The 17,237-nt window shown below is 51.9% G+C and overlaps 1 protein-coding gene across 1 annotated transcript in view; it reads left to right on the top strand.

Annotated features, from left to right (window-relative positions):
• The window catches only part of PDE4C (phosphodiesterase 4C), a 51,306-nt gene that overhangs the window by 7,005 nt on the left and 27,064 nt on the right, over window positions 1–17,237 (top strand). Inside the window, exon 3 of the mRNA XM_081177714.1 lies at window positions 2,676–2,893. Coding sequence (XP_081033840.1) covers window positions 2,676–2,893 — 218 coding nt within the window. The remainder of the gene's footprint in view (window positions 1–2,675; window positions 2,894–17,237) is intronic.

Here is a 17,237-nt window from a genome sequence, read left to right on the forward strand (position 1 = left end):
TCCAGCCCGATGGTTCTGCAAAACAGCCAAGCTGCTTGGGAAAGCAAGCTTGAAAAGTGGGGAATAAGCACCTAAAATAAAGACGCAGCGGTTAAACAAAATGTCTCCCGTTCCCCAGGCTTGGCCCAAATCTCTTAACGTGTGTCTGGATTTTGGGGAGGGGGATTCGAACCCACAACCCGCTTCCTCCAGCTTCCTTCCACCCATCTTGGAGGCCGGGTCTGGCAGGTGCTCTCAGGCGGAAATGATTGGCAGCCGAGCCGTGAGAGAGAGAGTGGCCGTGCCTGCCCGTAAGTGGCAATTAACCCTCCTGCGGCGCTAATTGGCACCCCAGGGCAACCGCTTGTTGGCGAGGAATCAGAAAAGCAGGTGCTCCCTCTGTGCGTGTTTGTTCCTTAGCTGAGCCTTTTCCCAGGTGCAGAGGGGGAGTTTGGCTAATAAACTCCCACAAGAAGAGGTCAGCTTCCGGTTTAAATGAGCACTAAGAACCACAAGGACTAAGAGCTTGTTGTCTTTGGAAGGGGAAGTCCAGAGCTTTGCAGGTAGAAGCTCCCAGGGTTCGATCCCCAGTATCTCCAGTCCCCAAACCCTGGATTGCTGCTGTCACACTGAGCTAGAGGAGGAAAATCATAGTTGGAAAGGGACCCTTTGGGTCATCTAGTCCAACCCTCTGCAGCACTGCTCCCTATGGGGACTGAACCTGCAACCTTGGCGTTGTCAGCATGCTCTAACCAACTGAGCTGTCCAGACTGACTGTTGGGCCCCTTCCTCCCTTCCTGTTTTATTTGGCATCATGAGGACTGACACCTTGCTTCGCCTTCAGAGGAAGAACGAGATCTTACTGCTTTTGTCTCCCCTTCCTTTCCTTTTTCTAAAATGGCTCGCGTTGCTTTTTCTTTGGAGCGATGTCATATGGAAGCAATAATAAATATGGAGGCGAGGGGATGAATTTTTTAAGCCTTTGCTGGAGGCTAATGCTTGCAGTTAATGGATGCTGTCCATAGATGGAGCTAGGAGATGGATCGAACTTGGTGCCTCTTCAATCAACCCACCCGCCCCCTCCCTCCCTCCCGCCCTCCCTAAGAGTCATCCTCGAAAAGTCTTTTCAGGGTGACGGTGATCCAGTAGTCATAAGGACATCCAAAGACCACCACCATCTTCTTCTTCTTCTTCTCCTCCTCCTCCTCCTCCTCCTCCTCCTCCTCCTCCTTCTCCTTCTTTCCCGCCTGGCCGAGTAAGATTGTCTTCCATAAACACGGTTTTAACAGTGAGTCCGTGACTGTGGAGGCCAATTTTGGATCCCCATGTCCTTCCACAGTGGGGACATCGGTTTCCAGGCAGGAGTTGATCCCAGTGAGGGTTTGCTAAGTGTGCCTTCTTCTTGGCACGTTTCTCCCTTGTGTCCTGAGTTCGAGTGTCTTCAAAGCCCAGGACACCTTTGGGAAAGGCTGTTCTCCAGCTGGAGCGCTTGCAGGCAACTGTTTCCTAGTTGTCGGTGCTTATACTCCATTTTTAAAGATTTGCCTTGAAAGAGTCTTTGAACCTCTTTTGTTGACCACCAGCATTATGCTTTCCATTTTAAAGTTCGGAATAGAGGAGTTGCTTTGGAAGACGATCGTCAGGCATCCTCACAACATGACCAGTCCAACGAAGTTGATGTTGAAGAATCATCGCTTTGACACTGGAGATCTTTGCTTCTTCCAGTAAACTGGCATTAGTTCGCCTGTCTTCCCACATCCAATTTTTCGCTCACATCCAGCCTGTCACATCCTTTACATATAATGCCACTCCCTTCCTGTTTTCTTGTTTGATCTATTCCTTTTGAATAGTTTATACTCCTCCATGTCTACATTTCAGTCATGTGTCTCATCCCACTAGGTTTCAGTTACCCTGTTAAGTCGTATTTGTCATCCTGTGTTAAGAGCTCCAATTCTTCTCGCTTGTTCCCCATACTCTGTGCATTAGTATAGAGACAACTGAAACTACAGAATCACAGAACTGTAGAGTTGGAAGGGACCTTGAGGGCCATCTAGTCCAACCCCCTGCAATGCAGGAATCCTGCCCCACAGCTGTTCCTGGGTGAGGTCAAGTATAATCTGGGGCAGGAAGAACCAGATGTGCAAATATAGGGTGGGGGACACATGGCTTACTAGCAGGACATGTGAAAAGGATCTAGGGGTCTTGGGGGACCACAAGCTGAATATGTCAACTGAGTGATGCAGCAGCAAAAAAAGCGAATGTTATTCCAGGCAGCCACATGCACTGACCCAGAAGTCATTCTCTCCAGCTGCTTCCTCCTTGTAGTTTCCTACCCCTTAGCAGGTTTCCGCAGCACTGCTGCAGCTTCCAACGATCGTATTTAATCCAGCCCTTTGTTGAGGACTAGAATCTTACTTTTTTTTAATTTACTGGTAGTCCCTTATGCCTTTTATTCAGAGCTGTAGTGTGTCATTCCAACTTGGCTTCCTATTTCCGATAGCAGGCCACACAAGCAACAGTGTTCCCTTGTGGTTCGTGCCTTCATAGCTGGTGTTCACAGGTAGACTGCCTCTGAACCTGGGGGTTCTCTTTATTTTAGAAAGACGGGCAATGTGGCAGCCGGGCGAGGAAAGGGTGCTTCCCCAAATGGTCTGAGCACACTGCTGACTCCCCCCTTTCTTTTCTCCCCCCTCCAGAGATCCCGAGAGCAGCTGGACTTGGGCCCTGGCGTTGGAGCTCTCCCAGGGAACGCCATCAAGCGCCGTTTCTCAGGGACGCTGTTGCTGCCGCCCCTCGCCTCCCGGCATCTGGCAGGCACTGACCTCAGCCGTGCCCCGGAGCCAGAACACGGCAGGGTTGTTTTCACCATTGAGGAGACACCCCCAGCCAGCACCGAAGGCACCAGCGTTATGAGGTAAGAGGTAGAGTTTTTCCCTGATGGTGTCGAGAAGGAAAGACCCAGGGCATGTCGTGGGCTGTCAAATCTGCACGGTTTTTGGTGGCTTCTGAGCCTGCACAGAGCGCCCTTCTCTGAGAAGTTAGGAGCTAAGAACTGCCTCTCGCCTCTCTCTTTTTGGACAGAGTTTCCATTCCATGCCAAGATCGAACTCGTACAGCCAGCATCCTCTGGGGTGGAGGGGGGTGGCAGGTAGAGTCCCTCGAGGGCCAGATAGCAAGCCTGGGGGGCCACATCTGGCCTCTCCCCCAGCCTGGGGCTCACAGGCCCTGCAGCTCTGTTTACCTCTTAGATAGGAGAGGAAAGAAAAGATGAGGAAGACTGCCAATTTCCTTTCCCTGCTCAGGCTCCTGTGCATTTTTCACAGCTCTGTAGCAGGCATAAATCTAGGGACCCCCCGCCCCCGTTTGCCTTGGCGATAAAAGTGATTTGGACGGCAACATTTCTGCCTGCGAGTCCCCCTTCCCCGCATGATCCACCAGAGGCAGGAGGAAGAATTGGAGCAGTCAAACCACTTTATTGCTCGTCTCGGTAATAATTAAGCTGTTGCAGAAATTGACTGGCTGATTGATTGAATTTCCTTTGCTTTTCCACTGCAAGGCACAGAACCGGCTTCTGTGGGAAGGAGGAGGGGTGGGCAATCGTTTCGGGCAGATTAAATTTCAATTCTGGTTCAAAGACGTGCTTGCGTAAAAAGTTTCCTGCCTGGTTGCAAGTTCAATTTCTGGCAGCATCTCCGGGGAGGCCTTAGACACCTCCACCCACCGCCTGAAACGCTGGAGAGCGGCTGCTTCCCTTCAGTGTAGCCAGTGCTGAGCCAAGTCTGATTCTGTGTGAAACAGCTCCCTATTAAAACCAGAACACTGAGGACTAGACTCTTGCTTTATCGTTAGGGGAAGGAACATGGCCAAGTTCCTGTATGGCTCAATCCTAGATGGCACCTCTATGGGGATCCGGGGAAAAGGACTCCTCTCTCACACACCCTGGAGAGCTGCTGCCAGCCTGTGCAGGCATCACTGAGCTTGAGGGGCCAAAGGCCTGGCTTAGCATCAAGGGAGTTTCTCTTGGTGTTTCTACAGCGTCTCCCCCACCTCCCCTTGATGCGCCATCCGTCAAAGGGAAGGAGCCGCTCGTTTCGAGGGCGTTTCGATCGCTGCTTCTTCATTTCTGCCGGTTGCAAAAAGAGTTTAGGGGTCTTTGTGTGCGTCTGAACATTTATTTCTCCCCCAGTTTGAATGGGGACAGCTCCCAAAGGAATAAAGCAGCCGCGTCTGCATTTGCCTGGCATTTCTTGGTGGCGGGTTAAATGAGAAGGGGCTGGTGGTGCAGCTAAGGGTGACTCAGCTGGCAGCAGCAGGGGCTCCCCAAAAAAGGGAAACGGGTGAGTGGCAAGGCTGGCACTCTTGCCCCTCCTTGCCCAGGAATTGTAGAGTTGGAAGTCCTCCAAATCCCTGAATCTGACACTCTAACCACTACACAACACGGTCTCGCTAGCCACTCTATGACACCCTTTAACTCCCATCGCAGCCTGGCGCTGTGCCTTGCACCCGCCCAACCCCTTTGGCAACCCACACGCGAAAGGCACACAGGACTCCTGGGTTCTGCTTAACGCTGGGCATAGGGGTCCTCTGGGTCACCCACTTAGGGGGTTCAGAGCAGGGGGGCTGCCCTAAGGCTGCTTGTGAGGAGCCGAGGCGCCGGGTTTGACTTCAGATTCCTCAGGGCTGTTGGTCTAGATGTCCTTCAGGATCCCTTCCAGCTCTACGATTCTATTATTCGATGTTCCTGAATCAAAGCAGAGCCTGCTGGGAAGCAAGCATGTGCAGAGCGCGCCCCTTCTTCTCGTCGCCTCCGGCCTGAGCCCTCCGTCTCCTTTCCCGGACAGAGAGGGCGCCTCTGGTCTGGCCGCTGGGTGAGCCGCTTTTTGGGGGGGGCGGGAGGGGGGCGGGGAGGAGAGGGCTGTCCGCAGCGCGGCTCCCTCCCTCCCTCCTTCCCTGCCTCCCTCGCCCGGCTAATGAGCGCCACCTAAATCTGGCCCCGAGCGCGCTGTCCGCGCCGGCTCTATATAACGGAGCGCGCGGGCCGGCGAGGCGGAGGCGGCGTCTGGCGCGCCCGGAGAAAGTTTGCCGCTTCAGCACCGCGCCATGGCGGACAGCAGCGCCTCCCGGGGCGGCCTGGAGCTGAGCCGCCAAGGCGCCGGGCTGGCCAAGCCGCCCAAGCACCTGTGGCGCCAGCCGCGCACCCACATCCGCATCAAGCAGCGCTTCCACTCCGACACCGAGCGGGACCGCCAGGCCCGCGCCTCCCTCCGCCCGGCCCTCCAGAACCCCAGGATGTCCTGGCCCTCCTCGCTCCACCGCCGGTAAGAGCCTCCCCTCCCGGGGGCGCCGGGGAGGAGGGCAGCCTTCCTGAGCTCGAGCCCCGCGCGTCTGGCTTCGGAGAGAGCCGTCTCTTCCGAGGAAACCGAAGTGTAGAGTTGGAAGGGACCCACAGAGGCATCTAGTCCAGCCCCTGCAGTGGAGGACTGCCGAGCAACCACAGCTGGGGGAAGGGGAGCTCAGCGTGTTTGGGGTGGGAGGTGGGTGTTAATTTGCCCACGAGGAAGGCGCAGGAGCCGCGTGCGTAACGATCCCTTTTCTTTCCCGCCCTCCGGAGACCTCCGTATCCCCTGAGGCTCCAAAGAGGCGCCCTCGGGGTGGATCGCGGGGGTCTGGAGGGGCGAGAGAGGACTTCTGATTTGCGGGAGGTACCTTGTGGAGGGGCAGGGCGCAGCAACGGGCAAGCAGAGCGCACCCTGAATTTGGAGAGGTTTCGGCGAAGGAGCTTCCTGTGCGCCCTGAGGCTCTCTGGATGACGGCTCTTCGGGGTGGCTGGGCGACCTGCGAGGGGCGGGGGAATGAGACGTGGCTGCTTATTTTGTAGGGGGGGGGTCCGTCTCCTTCACCCAAGGCGAGGCGTGGGGGCCCCCTCTAAGAACCTGTGTGCGCTCTGGCGCTCCACGGACGCATCGCCTCTCCTCTCTGAAGCTGCCCTTTGCGCTGAGTAGGGAATGGGGGGGTGCCTACATTTGGTGTGTTTCTTTGGGGGGGGGCGGGATCTCGCACTATAGGAGAAGCTTCGGAGCTGCGCGCATCCCGCATTGGAGAGGGTCTCTGCGCGCGCGCCCTGGATTTAGGATTGGGGAGAGCACAAAAACATGAATCCATTAAGAGTTGAGGGCAGCGTCACGTTCCTTCTCGGCTAAAACGCGCTGCGTGTTGGGGGTTTTTGGTTGGCGACCCTCTGCGCTGGTCCAGTGAGGGGAGGTAGGGGCTGGCATGGAGATTTTAGGGCTCCGAAGCCACCCTAATTTTGGAGAGACCGGGGCGTGGTCAGCAGAGCTTCTACCGGGTGTCTGGGAAGGGTCTTGGTGGTGGGTGCGGTCCGGGCGTGGACCAGGGGGGCGCCTGGCCAGGATGCGGGGTGGTCTCTGTCGCAAACCCCTCTCTGTGGATATCTGACCCAAATGGGCATTTTCGGCCCGTAAAGGAAGTTCGCTGGTCCTCGTTTCATCCTCCCCCCCTCTAAGCAGGCGGGGGGGGGGGTGAGATCTCCATGGCAGAGCATCTTAAGAGCCACGGAGCTGTCGTCCTTGCCCTCAAAACGATGCAATCGTCTAGTCCTCCTGATTCTGGTTTCAGCAGCAAGCCGCTTCATTCCCAGCCAGACCATTGGTCCGGGTGGTAGTTCTCATCCCTATCTGGAGATGCAGCCTGGAAATCTTTCGGGTGGTGCAAAACAGGCGTTTCATTGCTGAGCTATGGCGCTCCTCTAATGATACAGCAAGATCCTAGTCCTCATGGGGCAGAATAGTTCCACCCTCCATGGGACAGCCACTGCCTCTCAGCCTAAGCTACCTTGCAGGGGGTGGTGCTTGTGGGGATTAAATGAGGGGTGGGAGATGTCTAGATGCATTGCTGGATAAGTGTTTCATGGTTTTTGTATTTGTATAAAAACCAATAAAAAGGATTTTTTTTATATAAAAAATGAGGCATGGGAGGAGAACCATGTACTGTACGCTGCCCCGAGCTCATTGGAGGAAAAGGTGGGGTGGAAACACAAGAATATAAGACAAATTCATGGTCCTGCACCTCTTTGCCCCTGACCAGCGACTGCATTGGGGTGACTTAGAGTTAGGAGCATCGGAAGGTCAGACCATCTGTTCATCTGGCTTCGTGTTGTCTACTCTGACCGGCAGCCGCTCTTTTCAGACAGGGAGTCTTTTCCTGGTCTGCCTGGAGACACCAAGGATTGAACCCTGGGACCTTTTGCGTGCAAATGAAGTGCTTCTGCCAGCACCTCCCTGTGACTTTGCCGCCTCCGTGCCCCGAAGGGAGGGCCTGGGAAGTCCGAGATGAGCTGCCCTCCTTTTATGCTCTTTCCGCTCATTTCCTCCAGGTCCTCCAGGTGCAATTTGCCAGCCTGGATGTTCCAATCCGACCGGGAGAGAGAAAGTAAAAGAGAATAATGAGGTTGGTTTCTGCAGCGGCTTTTGTGCGGAAGAGAACAAAGCCAGCCTCTCTCCCTCGTCTTCTTTTGCCAGATGGAATTGTCTGTGCAGGGACGGGGAAGTCGGAGAAGCAGGAGATGGTTCAGAAATGCCTGCATTTATATGACTCAGAATAAGGCAGCTTCTCATACCTCCCTTTCAACCAGAACCTTCATTCAGGAGCCTTAGAAAAAAGAAGCCTCCAGAGGCAGGGGCAGTCTACCTGCTTTGTGCTCAGAGTTAAGGGAACATTGCAGCCACCTGGTCTGCTAAGGCAGCAAGCCGCTGTCCTCTTAAAGTGGGGCAGAAAAGGTGTCCCTTTTGGGGGGCGGTGATGGGTGCAGACTTCTGGGTTTCACGAGCTGCTTTGTCAGGGCGAAGGCCTCATGCAGAGCCATGGAAACCCTACGAGGTTCTGTCACGAACTGGTCTGTTTGCCGCTCAGTCTGCCCCGCCGCTATTTTTTCACCCCCGCATTGCCACGTTCCTCCTCCTGTTCGCCGCCATCCGTGCCACCGGCGACATTTGCCTGCCAAGAACCCGGTCCTCAAGGCGCTTCTGTTGAACCCTGACTTGCAGCTGCTCTTAGCTGGGTCCCGAGTGCTTCCTCACTGCGTACCCAGAAGAAGGCCAAGTCCCCTCACCCCACCCAACGTCTCCTCCCCCCCCTCACATTTTTTAAAATTAATTTTCACAAAATTATAAACGAACAAAACACATAAACAAACAAATATAAATCATAACCTTATTAAAATTACACTTATTAACATTGTTAAGTGACTTCCTCGCTTCCCCTTGGTTGAATTTCCATGCATATCCTTATAACGGCTTTCCAAATCCCAACGTCTCCTTTTGGCGCCGGCGACGCCACAGATGGCAGCACATTCTGCGTTTTATTTCTGGGAATAAAACCTTCAGCCCTGGATTGAGAGGCCCAGCGTGTGGCGTTTCTTTTCCAAGTGTCATTTTGGAAAGAGTTTGCCCTGTGGCACTCAGGAAAGGGCAGAGACTAGCATGCTGGTTAAATTCTTTCTTTCTTTCATCCGAAACCTCTCTTTTGGCCTCTGTCTTTTTTCCCTGTGTGGATTAAAGCTGAGCTCAGTGGAGCCTCCCCTGGGCAGGGCAGTTAACCACTGAGGATCAGATGTCAGGGACACACAGACACACACAAAGGGAATCAGGTGGCCCTGATCCAGCACACCTCTGCTCGTGTCTTCTGGGTAAACTGGGTTTAGCCACTGGGCACTCCCACCAACAGCACTCTCTTGCCAAAGAGGGTGCCCGTTGTGCCTCTGTGCAACCCAGCGACCTCTTTCTGCTGAGAGCGGCTGTGGAGCAAGCCACCCGCTAGGGAGGATGCTGTCTGTGCCGGCACCATCAGAGCAGGGGGTACCCGTGGAACAGGAACTCCCGGGGAGAGACAGAGGGGCGGCATGCTCAATGAGATTCTGCGATGCCCTGAAAGCCCTGGGACTCTCTTTGCCCTAAAGCGCAACGTCCCCAAAAGGCTGGTTGACGGATCCATGCTTTGCCAAACTGCAGAGTACAGAGCAGATGGTCTCTATGGCAGTCTCAGTCCCTTCCCAAACCGAAGCCTGTCTATTTTTAATACCAAAGTCTGAGATGATTGATGGGGAGGAGAAGAGCGAGAGGTTTGTGTGTTTGTGTTTGTGTGTGTGTCACATGTACACTCGCACACCATCGCAGCAGAGCAATTTTTGTCTCGGAACAGAGTGCCACCTGCCATCTGAAACCCCAACGAGGACAAACCTTGCAACCAGCTTAGCGCTGAATATATTCGCAGAGGGGAAATGAAGGCTCATTTTGAAAAGAGTTGAACGGGGCAGGTTCTTGAGGCGGTGAGAATGGCGGCGGCAAGTGATGGCAAACAGACTTCAACAAAGAGCTTTGTGCTGTTATAGATTTGGGGGGCCCCCTAAACCCTAGAAATTAATAAATTGCATAGGATTTGGATAATTTGGGATGTGAAGGGAGAAATTTTGCTTCAGAGGAATTTTGCTTGGCCCTAGGCAAAACCACCTGGCCAAACCAGGGCCATTTAAGAAACAATATGGGGCCGTTGAGGGCCACAGGCAATGCAAGAGAATTTCTTCCCCCTTGCTGAGAGGTGTGGACAGAGACTGGGGGTTGTGGGAATGTGGGTAGCAGGAGAGGATATATTGATTAAATATTATCCTTCCTTACTCACGCTAGTGAGCTGGTAGCAGAGTACATTCCCCAGTATATTGCAGGAAGCTAGTTGACAGATTCGTTTGAATCTCTTGAGTTAAGCAAGTCAGTCTGGCTTGTCCACATTGGATTGTTCCTGGTAAATTCCCCTTTAATCCCTTTAAAAAAGAATAAAGACACAATAGTCTTCTCTTAGAAGAAACAAGAAGTTTACTTACATTCAGTTCACAGCTTGGTCCTGAAGGCAGGCTCTAGCTTGTAGTTACAGAAGAGAGAGTGGGTTTATCCCATGTGGGGATTGAGCCCATGTGCTGCTGGCTGAGAGCCAGCAGACAGCAAAAGACATCAAGATGGAATAACTGAAGAAGAAGGGGGAAGATGGCTGTGTGACCGGCCCTTTGATGGGGTCTGCTAGGGTCACAGCCCTCTACCTGGTCACACACAGAGGGAAGATGCTCCAGACCAGGTGAGGGAGGAAGTCCTCCTGGCTGGAGGAACATCCCCCTGTGGGTCAGTCCACGAGTGTTGTCCGTGAGTTGGAGTCTTGAATTGCTGGAGCAACAAAACCCCTTCTACTTGCATATATATCTTTATCTATATCTGCAAAGCTTGTGAGCTGTATGTATACAGCAACACCTTGACCTGTATTACTGAAGCCTTATCTTCTGCAGCAGTTTTGAACCTTCAGTTGCCTCTGTGTAGTGACTGGAACTGTGGGCAACGTCTGTTTTGTGGGTATCTCAGCACCATAAATTAACTCTGTGCCGCATAAAGAAGTCTTTTCTTTTATCTGTCTTGAATCAACACTCTGCTCCGTCAGAAGTCCCTAAGTTCCAGTGTTCTGCGAGAGGGAGAGAAAACTTCTCTCTATCCTCTTTATCCATCATCATTTTTTTATGTCATGTCTGCTGTTCTCACCTGGGGGAATTAAAAAAAGAAAGGCACACTGTCAACAGGACCAACAACACTCTGAAAGTCTGAACATGATTGCTTTCGATTCCGAGTTTTGAGGCTGTTAATAAAGAATGAATTTTTAAAAAAACAACATGACTTTGCTGAATTGGTGGCTTCCGGCAAGGATTTGTGAGTCGTCCTTGTTTTGATGGCACCTAGTTCCTCTGCGGTCAGTTTGCCCTGCCTCAGAGAGAGAGAGAGAGAGAGAGAGAGAGAGAGAGAGAGAGAGAGAGAAGGCATTTGAGCACCTTTGGGAGAGAGAGAGAGAGAGAGAGAGAGAGAGAGAGAGAGAGAGAGAGAGAGTAACTCAGGTGACAGGCTGGGGGGCGGGGAGCGAAAAATTGTACACATCACTTGGGAAGACAGGCGAACTAATGCCAGTTTACTGGAAGAAGCAAGGATCACTAGTGTCAAAGCGATGATTCTTCAACATCAACTTCGTTGGACTGGTCATGTTGTGCGGATGCCTGACTATCGTCTTCCAAAGCAACTACTCTATTCCAAACTTAAAAATGGAAAGCGTAATGCTGGTGGTCAACAAAAGAGGTTCAAAGACTCTTTCAAGGCAAATCTTTAAAAATGTAGTATAAACACCGACAACCGGGAAACACTGGCCTGCCAGCGCTCCAGTTGGAGAACAGCCTTTACCAAAGGTGTCCTGGGCTTTGAAGACACTCAAACTCAGGACGCAAGGGAGAAACGTGCCAAGAGGAAGGCATGCTTGGCAAACCCTCACCGGGATCAACTCCTGCCTGGAAATCAATGTCCCCACTGTGGAAGGATGTGGGGATCCAGAACTGGCCTCCACAGTCACTTACGGACTCCTTGTTAAGACCATGTTTATGGAAGAGCTGTCCGGAAAGCCAGGGGTCAGACCCAGAGGCATCTCCCCAGCCCCAGACATCTAGGGATCCTCATCCTAGCTATCCTCATTCTAGCTATCAGTAATCCAGAGCCTCGGCTGCCATTGAATTCTTCCATCAGCGTCTAGTGATTAAGCCCAGGCTTTCTCAAAGCTGGACCGACGTTTCCGCATCTCCCCTTGCGAGATCCTTGCTGACCTGCCTGCGAACTCTCCGCCAGACAGAAAAAACCCATTTCCTCCTTGTCTTCTGCTTCTTGAATCCCCAGGCCACAAATCAGGGGGAATGGCTGGGCTGCCAGGCAGTGAACCTCTGCTCTTTTGTTCCTTGAGTCCAGCACTGCTGCAGGATTCGGGAACTGTAGAGGTGCAGAGTGGGAAGGGGTCCCCCAAGAGTCATCTAGTCTGACCCGCCGCAATGAAGGGACGACAGCGAAAGAATCATAATCACCAAGCTGCTCCTCTGAGCCCCAGCCAGCCTTATTGGAAGCTGTTCTCCAATGAGGGCTTCAGGTGTGCGCCATCCTTTCTCTATTTTTTATAACGATTTATTGATTTTCAAAAGATAACAGAAAATAAAAACCAAAACAATACCAAAACAAAACAAAACAATTTGACTTCCCTCTAGCCCCTTCCTTGGTTCCCTTCTTTATCAATATACCGCATGTCCATTGTTCAGCTTGACACCTATTTAAATTACTTCTTATCCATTCATTGCAAAATTGCAAGTGATTTTTAAAACCCTGCTAATGTCTTAACCTGTGTACACTGTTTCTGTATATATGCAATAAACGTCTCTTCGTTGTCGTCTCTTCCTCTTAGTTGTCAGTTTTGCCATTTCAGCATATTCCATTAATTTAACGTGCTCATCTTCTTTAGTTGGGACCCCTTCTTCTTCCCACAGACGTGCACCATCCTCGGATGGCTTGGCAGGAGACTTGCCCTCATTGAGGTTGCTTTGGGGTCCCAGCAGATGGCTTGGGAAGCGGGTGGCAGGTGCAGCCGCCCATCTCTCAGAATCTCCCCCCCCCAGTTGCGGGAGAGTTTCTACCTCTTTGCGCCTGGCAGTTTTCCATCTAGAAAAAGGTTTGGGGCCTGGCGGGAGGGACAGCGGCAAATAGAGGCTGTAAGGCTGTTAGGGAGAGACCGGGAGCTTCTGTATAATTGAAGGCTGTTCCCCCCACCCACCCACTCTTTTCCGCGGAAGTCGAAGCCTTGTATCCAGGGGGCTCAGGTGCAGAATTTAATTCCGAAGCCCTTCATCACCGAGAAGCCTGGAAGGCGTCGGAGGGGAATGAGAACGCTCTTTGAGAACTGGCCTTGGAGCAAAATCGATAAATATATACATATTCCTTTCTCTTTTCCCCTCCCTCTGCCTTCAAAGCGACTTTCCCCTATATTGTCAACCCATGACTCACTCACTAGTAATTCCGCTGTGGGTTTTTAGTTTCTTTCGAAGTGGGTGCGTGTGTTTTTCAAAAAGATATACGCAGACCAAGCTTTACGATGATTCAGCTCTAGATATAGCTTAGCGGGGGAACTCTTGCTGGGTCAAGACCATGGGCAGGCAAACTAAGGCTCGGGGGCCGGATATTAGGCCCAGATATTCCTAAAAATGCGAGAGAAATATTATTGTATGCTACGGTAGCGGCAAGAATTCTAATCACTATGAATTGGAAAGGAGAGAAAACACTGACAAAGCTGGAGTGGCAAACTAAACGGTTGGAGTATGCCGAGTTGGCTAAATTAACACAAAAATTGAGGGGTCGCTCTGATCAGACATTTATTAGGAAGTGGGATATGTATATAAAAAAAATCTAATGGATTATTGTAATAACATGACATCTGTGGCAGCCTTTGAATGACTTCTGCAGTATGATGGATCAGTATGAGAAATATAATATTGATGAAAGTTAACAAAAGGAAGCAAATAGATTAAGTGGTAGACGCATGGTGGGGTGACGGGAAGTCGTTAGGAATCCAAGAGGAACATATTGTAATGTAATAAGTTTAATTTTTTATTTTAGTTCCTTTATAGATAATACTTCTATATGTTTCTTCATTTTAATTTCAATAAAACATTTAAAATCGAAAAGAAAAGAAAGGGAGCAGCACATTTCCAAACCGGGTCTTTCCCCTGGGAGGTTTTGGCCCACAAAGCATGGGCCGCGGGGGTCTCTCTGTTCCTCAGAGTTTTCCGCTAGCTCCCTCTGAATCAGTGCCTGGTCACTAAATGCCGGCATGGGTCAGGAGAGCACCATTTGAGTCATGCCAGGCGCTCCTTCGGGTGATTCATGACAAACTCATGTGCTGCCAGCCCAGCCGAGTCGTGCCTGAGTGGCACCCCAGGGCCCTGCAAGGCAGCTGCTTCCACAGCCCGAGGGGCTTCGCTGCTGAAGCCCCCGGCCGCCATAAAGAGATCCACCCAGTGTGTCCCAGCACGAAAATCTTATTTTTACCCTTTCCCCAACCTCCGATGTCGAATGCACAACAGCCCGGTGCTTTGTTACAGCTGTCTCTGTTTTGGGAGACAATGGAGCGTGCTCCCGCGAGTGAAGTCCAACTGCTGCAATAGGCAGCGCTGAGGTGACCAGCCTGGGCTGTGTGTAGGGAAGTCCTGGGCTGTCAGATGGGGAAAGAAACCCCCTCTTGGTCTCGCTGACGGGGTCCGAAGGAAAGCAGAGCAAGACGCTGGGCAGCAGCTTGGCTGCAGGAGTTGCCGGAAGGAGGCAGACAAGGGACTCCATTCTGGATTGGCGTCGTGTTCACTCCAGAGCCTTTTCTTCTCCCAAAATATCCGGCAAGGCAGCAGAGGTTTAGGGTCAGTTTCCTTTCTCCCCTATGGGCTCCCTTCCCAGCTGGATCTCTGCCTCTTGGCCTCCACGAGAGCCAGTGTGGTGTAGTGGTTAATAGTGGTAGACTCGTAATCTGGTGAACCGGGTTCGCGTCTCCGCTCCTCCACATGCAGCTGCTGGGTGACCTTGGGCCAGTCACACTTCCTTGAAGTCTCTCAGCCCCACTCACTGCACAGAGTGTTTGTTGTGGGGGAGGAAGGGAAAGGAGAATGTGAGCCGCTTTGAGACTCCTTTGGGTAGTGATAAAGTGGGATATCAAATCCAAACTCCTCCTCCTCCTCCTTCCTCTCCTGCTTCAGCTCCTGCCTCCGATTCTGGACTGCTCTCTGCCACTGACTCGCCCCGCTCACAAAGCCCTGTTCCCTCTTCTTCCCAGTCTTCTCCTGCTTCTCCCTCATCATTGCCCCATCCCCATTCCCTGAGCTCTGAACCTTCTTCCTCTGGGGGTTCCCTAGCCGGTTCCCCCCACCATCCCTCTGCCTCCAACCAGCCCAGACAATGCCCCAATGGTCTGACTCGGTCTAAGGAGTCTTCCTAGGAATGCAACCTGGTCACGCAGTCACATCAAGGCTGTGCAAGTGGGTAGAAGAGATACCTGCCCTGTCGATTTTTTTCTTGATGGGTCGACGCAAAGCCTCCACCTCCCAGGGCAGTCTACCTTTCTAAGCGCCAGAAACTTTGGTCCTGTGGAGAAGCAGGAAGCGAGAGCTGGTGTTGCGTGTCTGTGTGGATAGGTGAGGGCGGAGGACTGCTTGGCTTTTAATCCTCCCTGCTTGGGAACAAACCGGCGGCAATACTCTCTTTTTATTTTTAAAGACGAATCGGCGGGCCCTGTACTTAGTGGCCATTAGGGGTGTCTGCTGACAGGCAAAGGGAGAGGATCATCTCAGGAATGGCCGTGACAGAGGCTGGAAAGGATAATGGTGCAGGACTGCTTTTAGGGGCGTGAGGCGTTTGTGCGTGAGTCACCCTTCCCGACCTGTTTGCCTCTACTCTGCAAGTGCCGCCATTAAAACGTCTTCCTTGTGCTGAGCTGAATCCTGAGCAATGCGCTTTGGAGTCTTAGCGACTGTCATGCAGGCAGGAGCAGCATTTGGAGATCTCCTGCATTCCCCCCCCCCCCCGATCCCAGAGCTACACTGCCTCAGGCTGCCCCCACTTTCTGCTCTGTAGACAGCAGCCTCCTCCCAAATGTACTGGGCATTTTGCTGCAACGGAGGCAGCCCTCCCAGTGAGCGAGGCCCCGGGCATCTTCCCCTTGCCCCCGAAGCCTTCCCATTGCATTGCAAGTGGGTTGGACTAGATGAGCTTTGGGGTCCCCTCCAGCCCTCCAGTTCCAGGGTCCTTGAAGTCCTTGGCAGCCGCAAATCCATCCTGGGTCCCTTCAGAACTGGCATCCCTGTGTTATAAGAAAAAACACTGCTCCTTTTGGGTACCCAAAAGCCTGTCTAGAGTCCTTATGTGGGATCTCTATCAGTAGGAGAAGATAACAGAGGCCAAGCAGAGAATATTAGAAGCCAAGCAGCTTGTAAGCCTGATCTTTATTAACTGTTGCAACAGGGTCCTCACTCCCCACACGCAGGAGGGAGGAGGAACCCAAAACAAAGGTGTGCAAGCTCTTATATAGACTTTTGAAACTGCCCACCCTGTAGCTCAAGACCACCCTCCTCCAAAACATCATCCATACATCATAGAAAGAGGACGTCCCCAGCAAAAATGGGAGTGTGTTGCTTCTCTCCTGTATGCCAGGACACCTGAGAATGCCTTTTCTGGGTAGCCACCCAGAGTGGCTGGGGAAACCCAGCCAGATGGGTGGGGTACAAATAATAATAATAATAATAATAATAATAATAATAATAATAATAATAATATATTATTTCCTTGGAGATGGTAAATACTTAGTTCCTGAATCTCTTACGCATATTGAGAGTGTGCTCCGCTGAACAGATACTTGCCAGACTGTATTTACAGGGAGGCGTAAGCCCCTACAGTCCAAAGACAATTGGAAAGCTTTTCCCATTTCCTTCCTCCTTGCAGAGAAATATTTGAGGTCAATTTGGGAGAGTCCAAATGGCTTCAGGATTGCTCTCCTGTACTATTTCAGACACGTGGTTGATATACTTATGTATGTGTTTGCCTTGTACATTTATGAACATTTATTTTATATATATAAGACCTTAGAATTCCTAAAACACCTTAGAATTCTCAGAAACCCCTCAAGCCCACAATCTTGTTTTGTTGTTTGGTTCTTAACTTGCAAACGCTGGCGAGGGAGAGAGAGGAAGGCTCCCAGTTTGTGAGCTGGAAAGGAGCAAAATTACCTTTAAAAGCCCAGGTCCCGCCGAGCATGGAAATGGAGCGAGCAGCAGTCTGGTCGAAGGCTGCTCTTGTGCTTTATTAGCCCAGACCTGTTTATTGCCCTGTAATAATGGTGGTTCAGGAGATATGGATCTGGCTGCTTGCCTTCCGATCGAATTTTAGCAGAGGGGAAAGTCAGGCTGAGGAAATGGCCTTTCCTGGAGTTGGAGGCTGCCCCCCCGCCTCTTCCTCCAGCTTCAGGAGTTTTCGATTTAGAGTCTCCTGGGGGTACCAATCAGTTCTGCATTATTTGTCCCAGGGGGGAATTCAAAGGTCAACTGCTCTTTCAGTCCCCTGAGCCTGCAAGGACCAGAATGGGCAGCCTGCAAAAATGCGGGCTGCCAATTTGGAAGGTGGAACACAGCTGGTTGGAGCGTGGCACCGACAACGCCAAGGTTGCAGGTTTGACCCCCCATAAGGGACAGCCTGCATTGCAGGGGGTTGGGCTGGATGACCCCAGGGGGGTCCCTTGCAACTCTACAATTCAGTGGTCCCTTGATTCTCAAACGGCTTGGTACTCAAACAACTTGGAACCCAAACTCGGAAGTAAGCGTT

This window comes from Podarcis bocagei (genome assembly GCF_964188305.1).
Source record: "Podarcis bocagei genome assembly, chromosome: 18".
Classification (NCBI taxonomy): domain Eukaryota; kingdom Metazoa; phylum Chordata; class Lepidosauria; order Squamata; family Lacertidae; genus Podarcis; species Podarcis bocagei.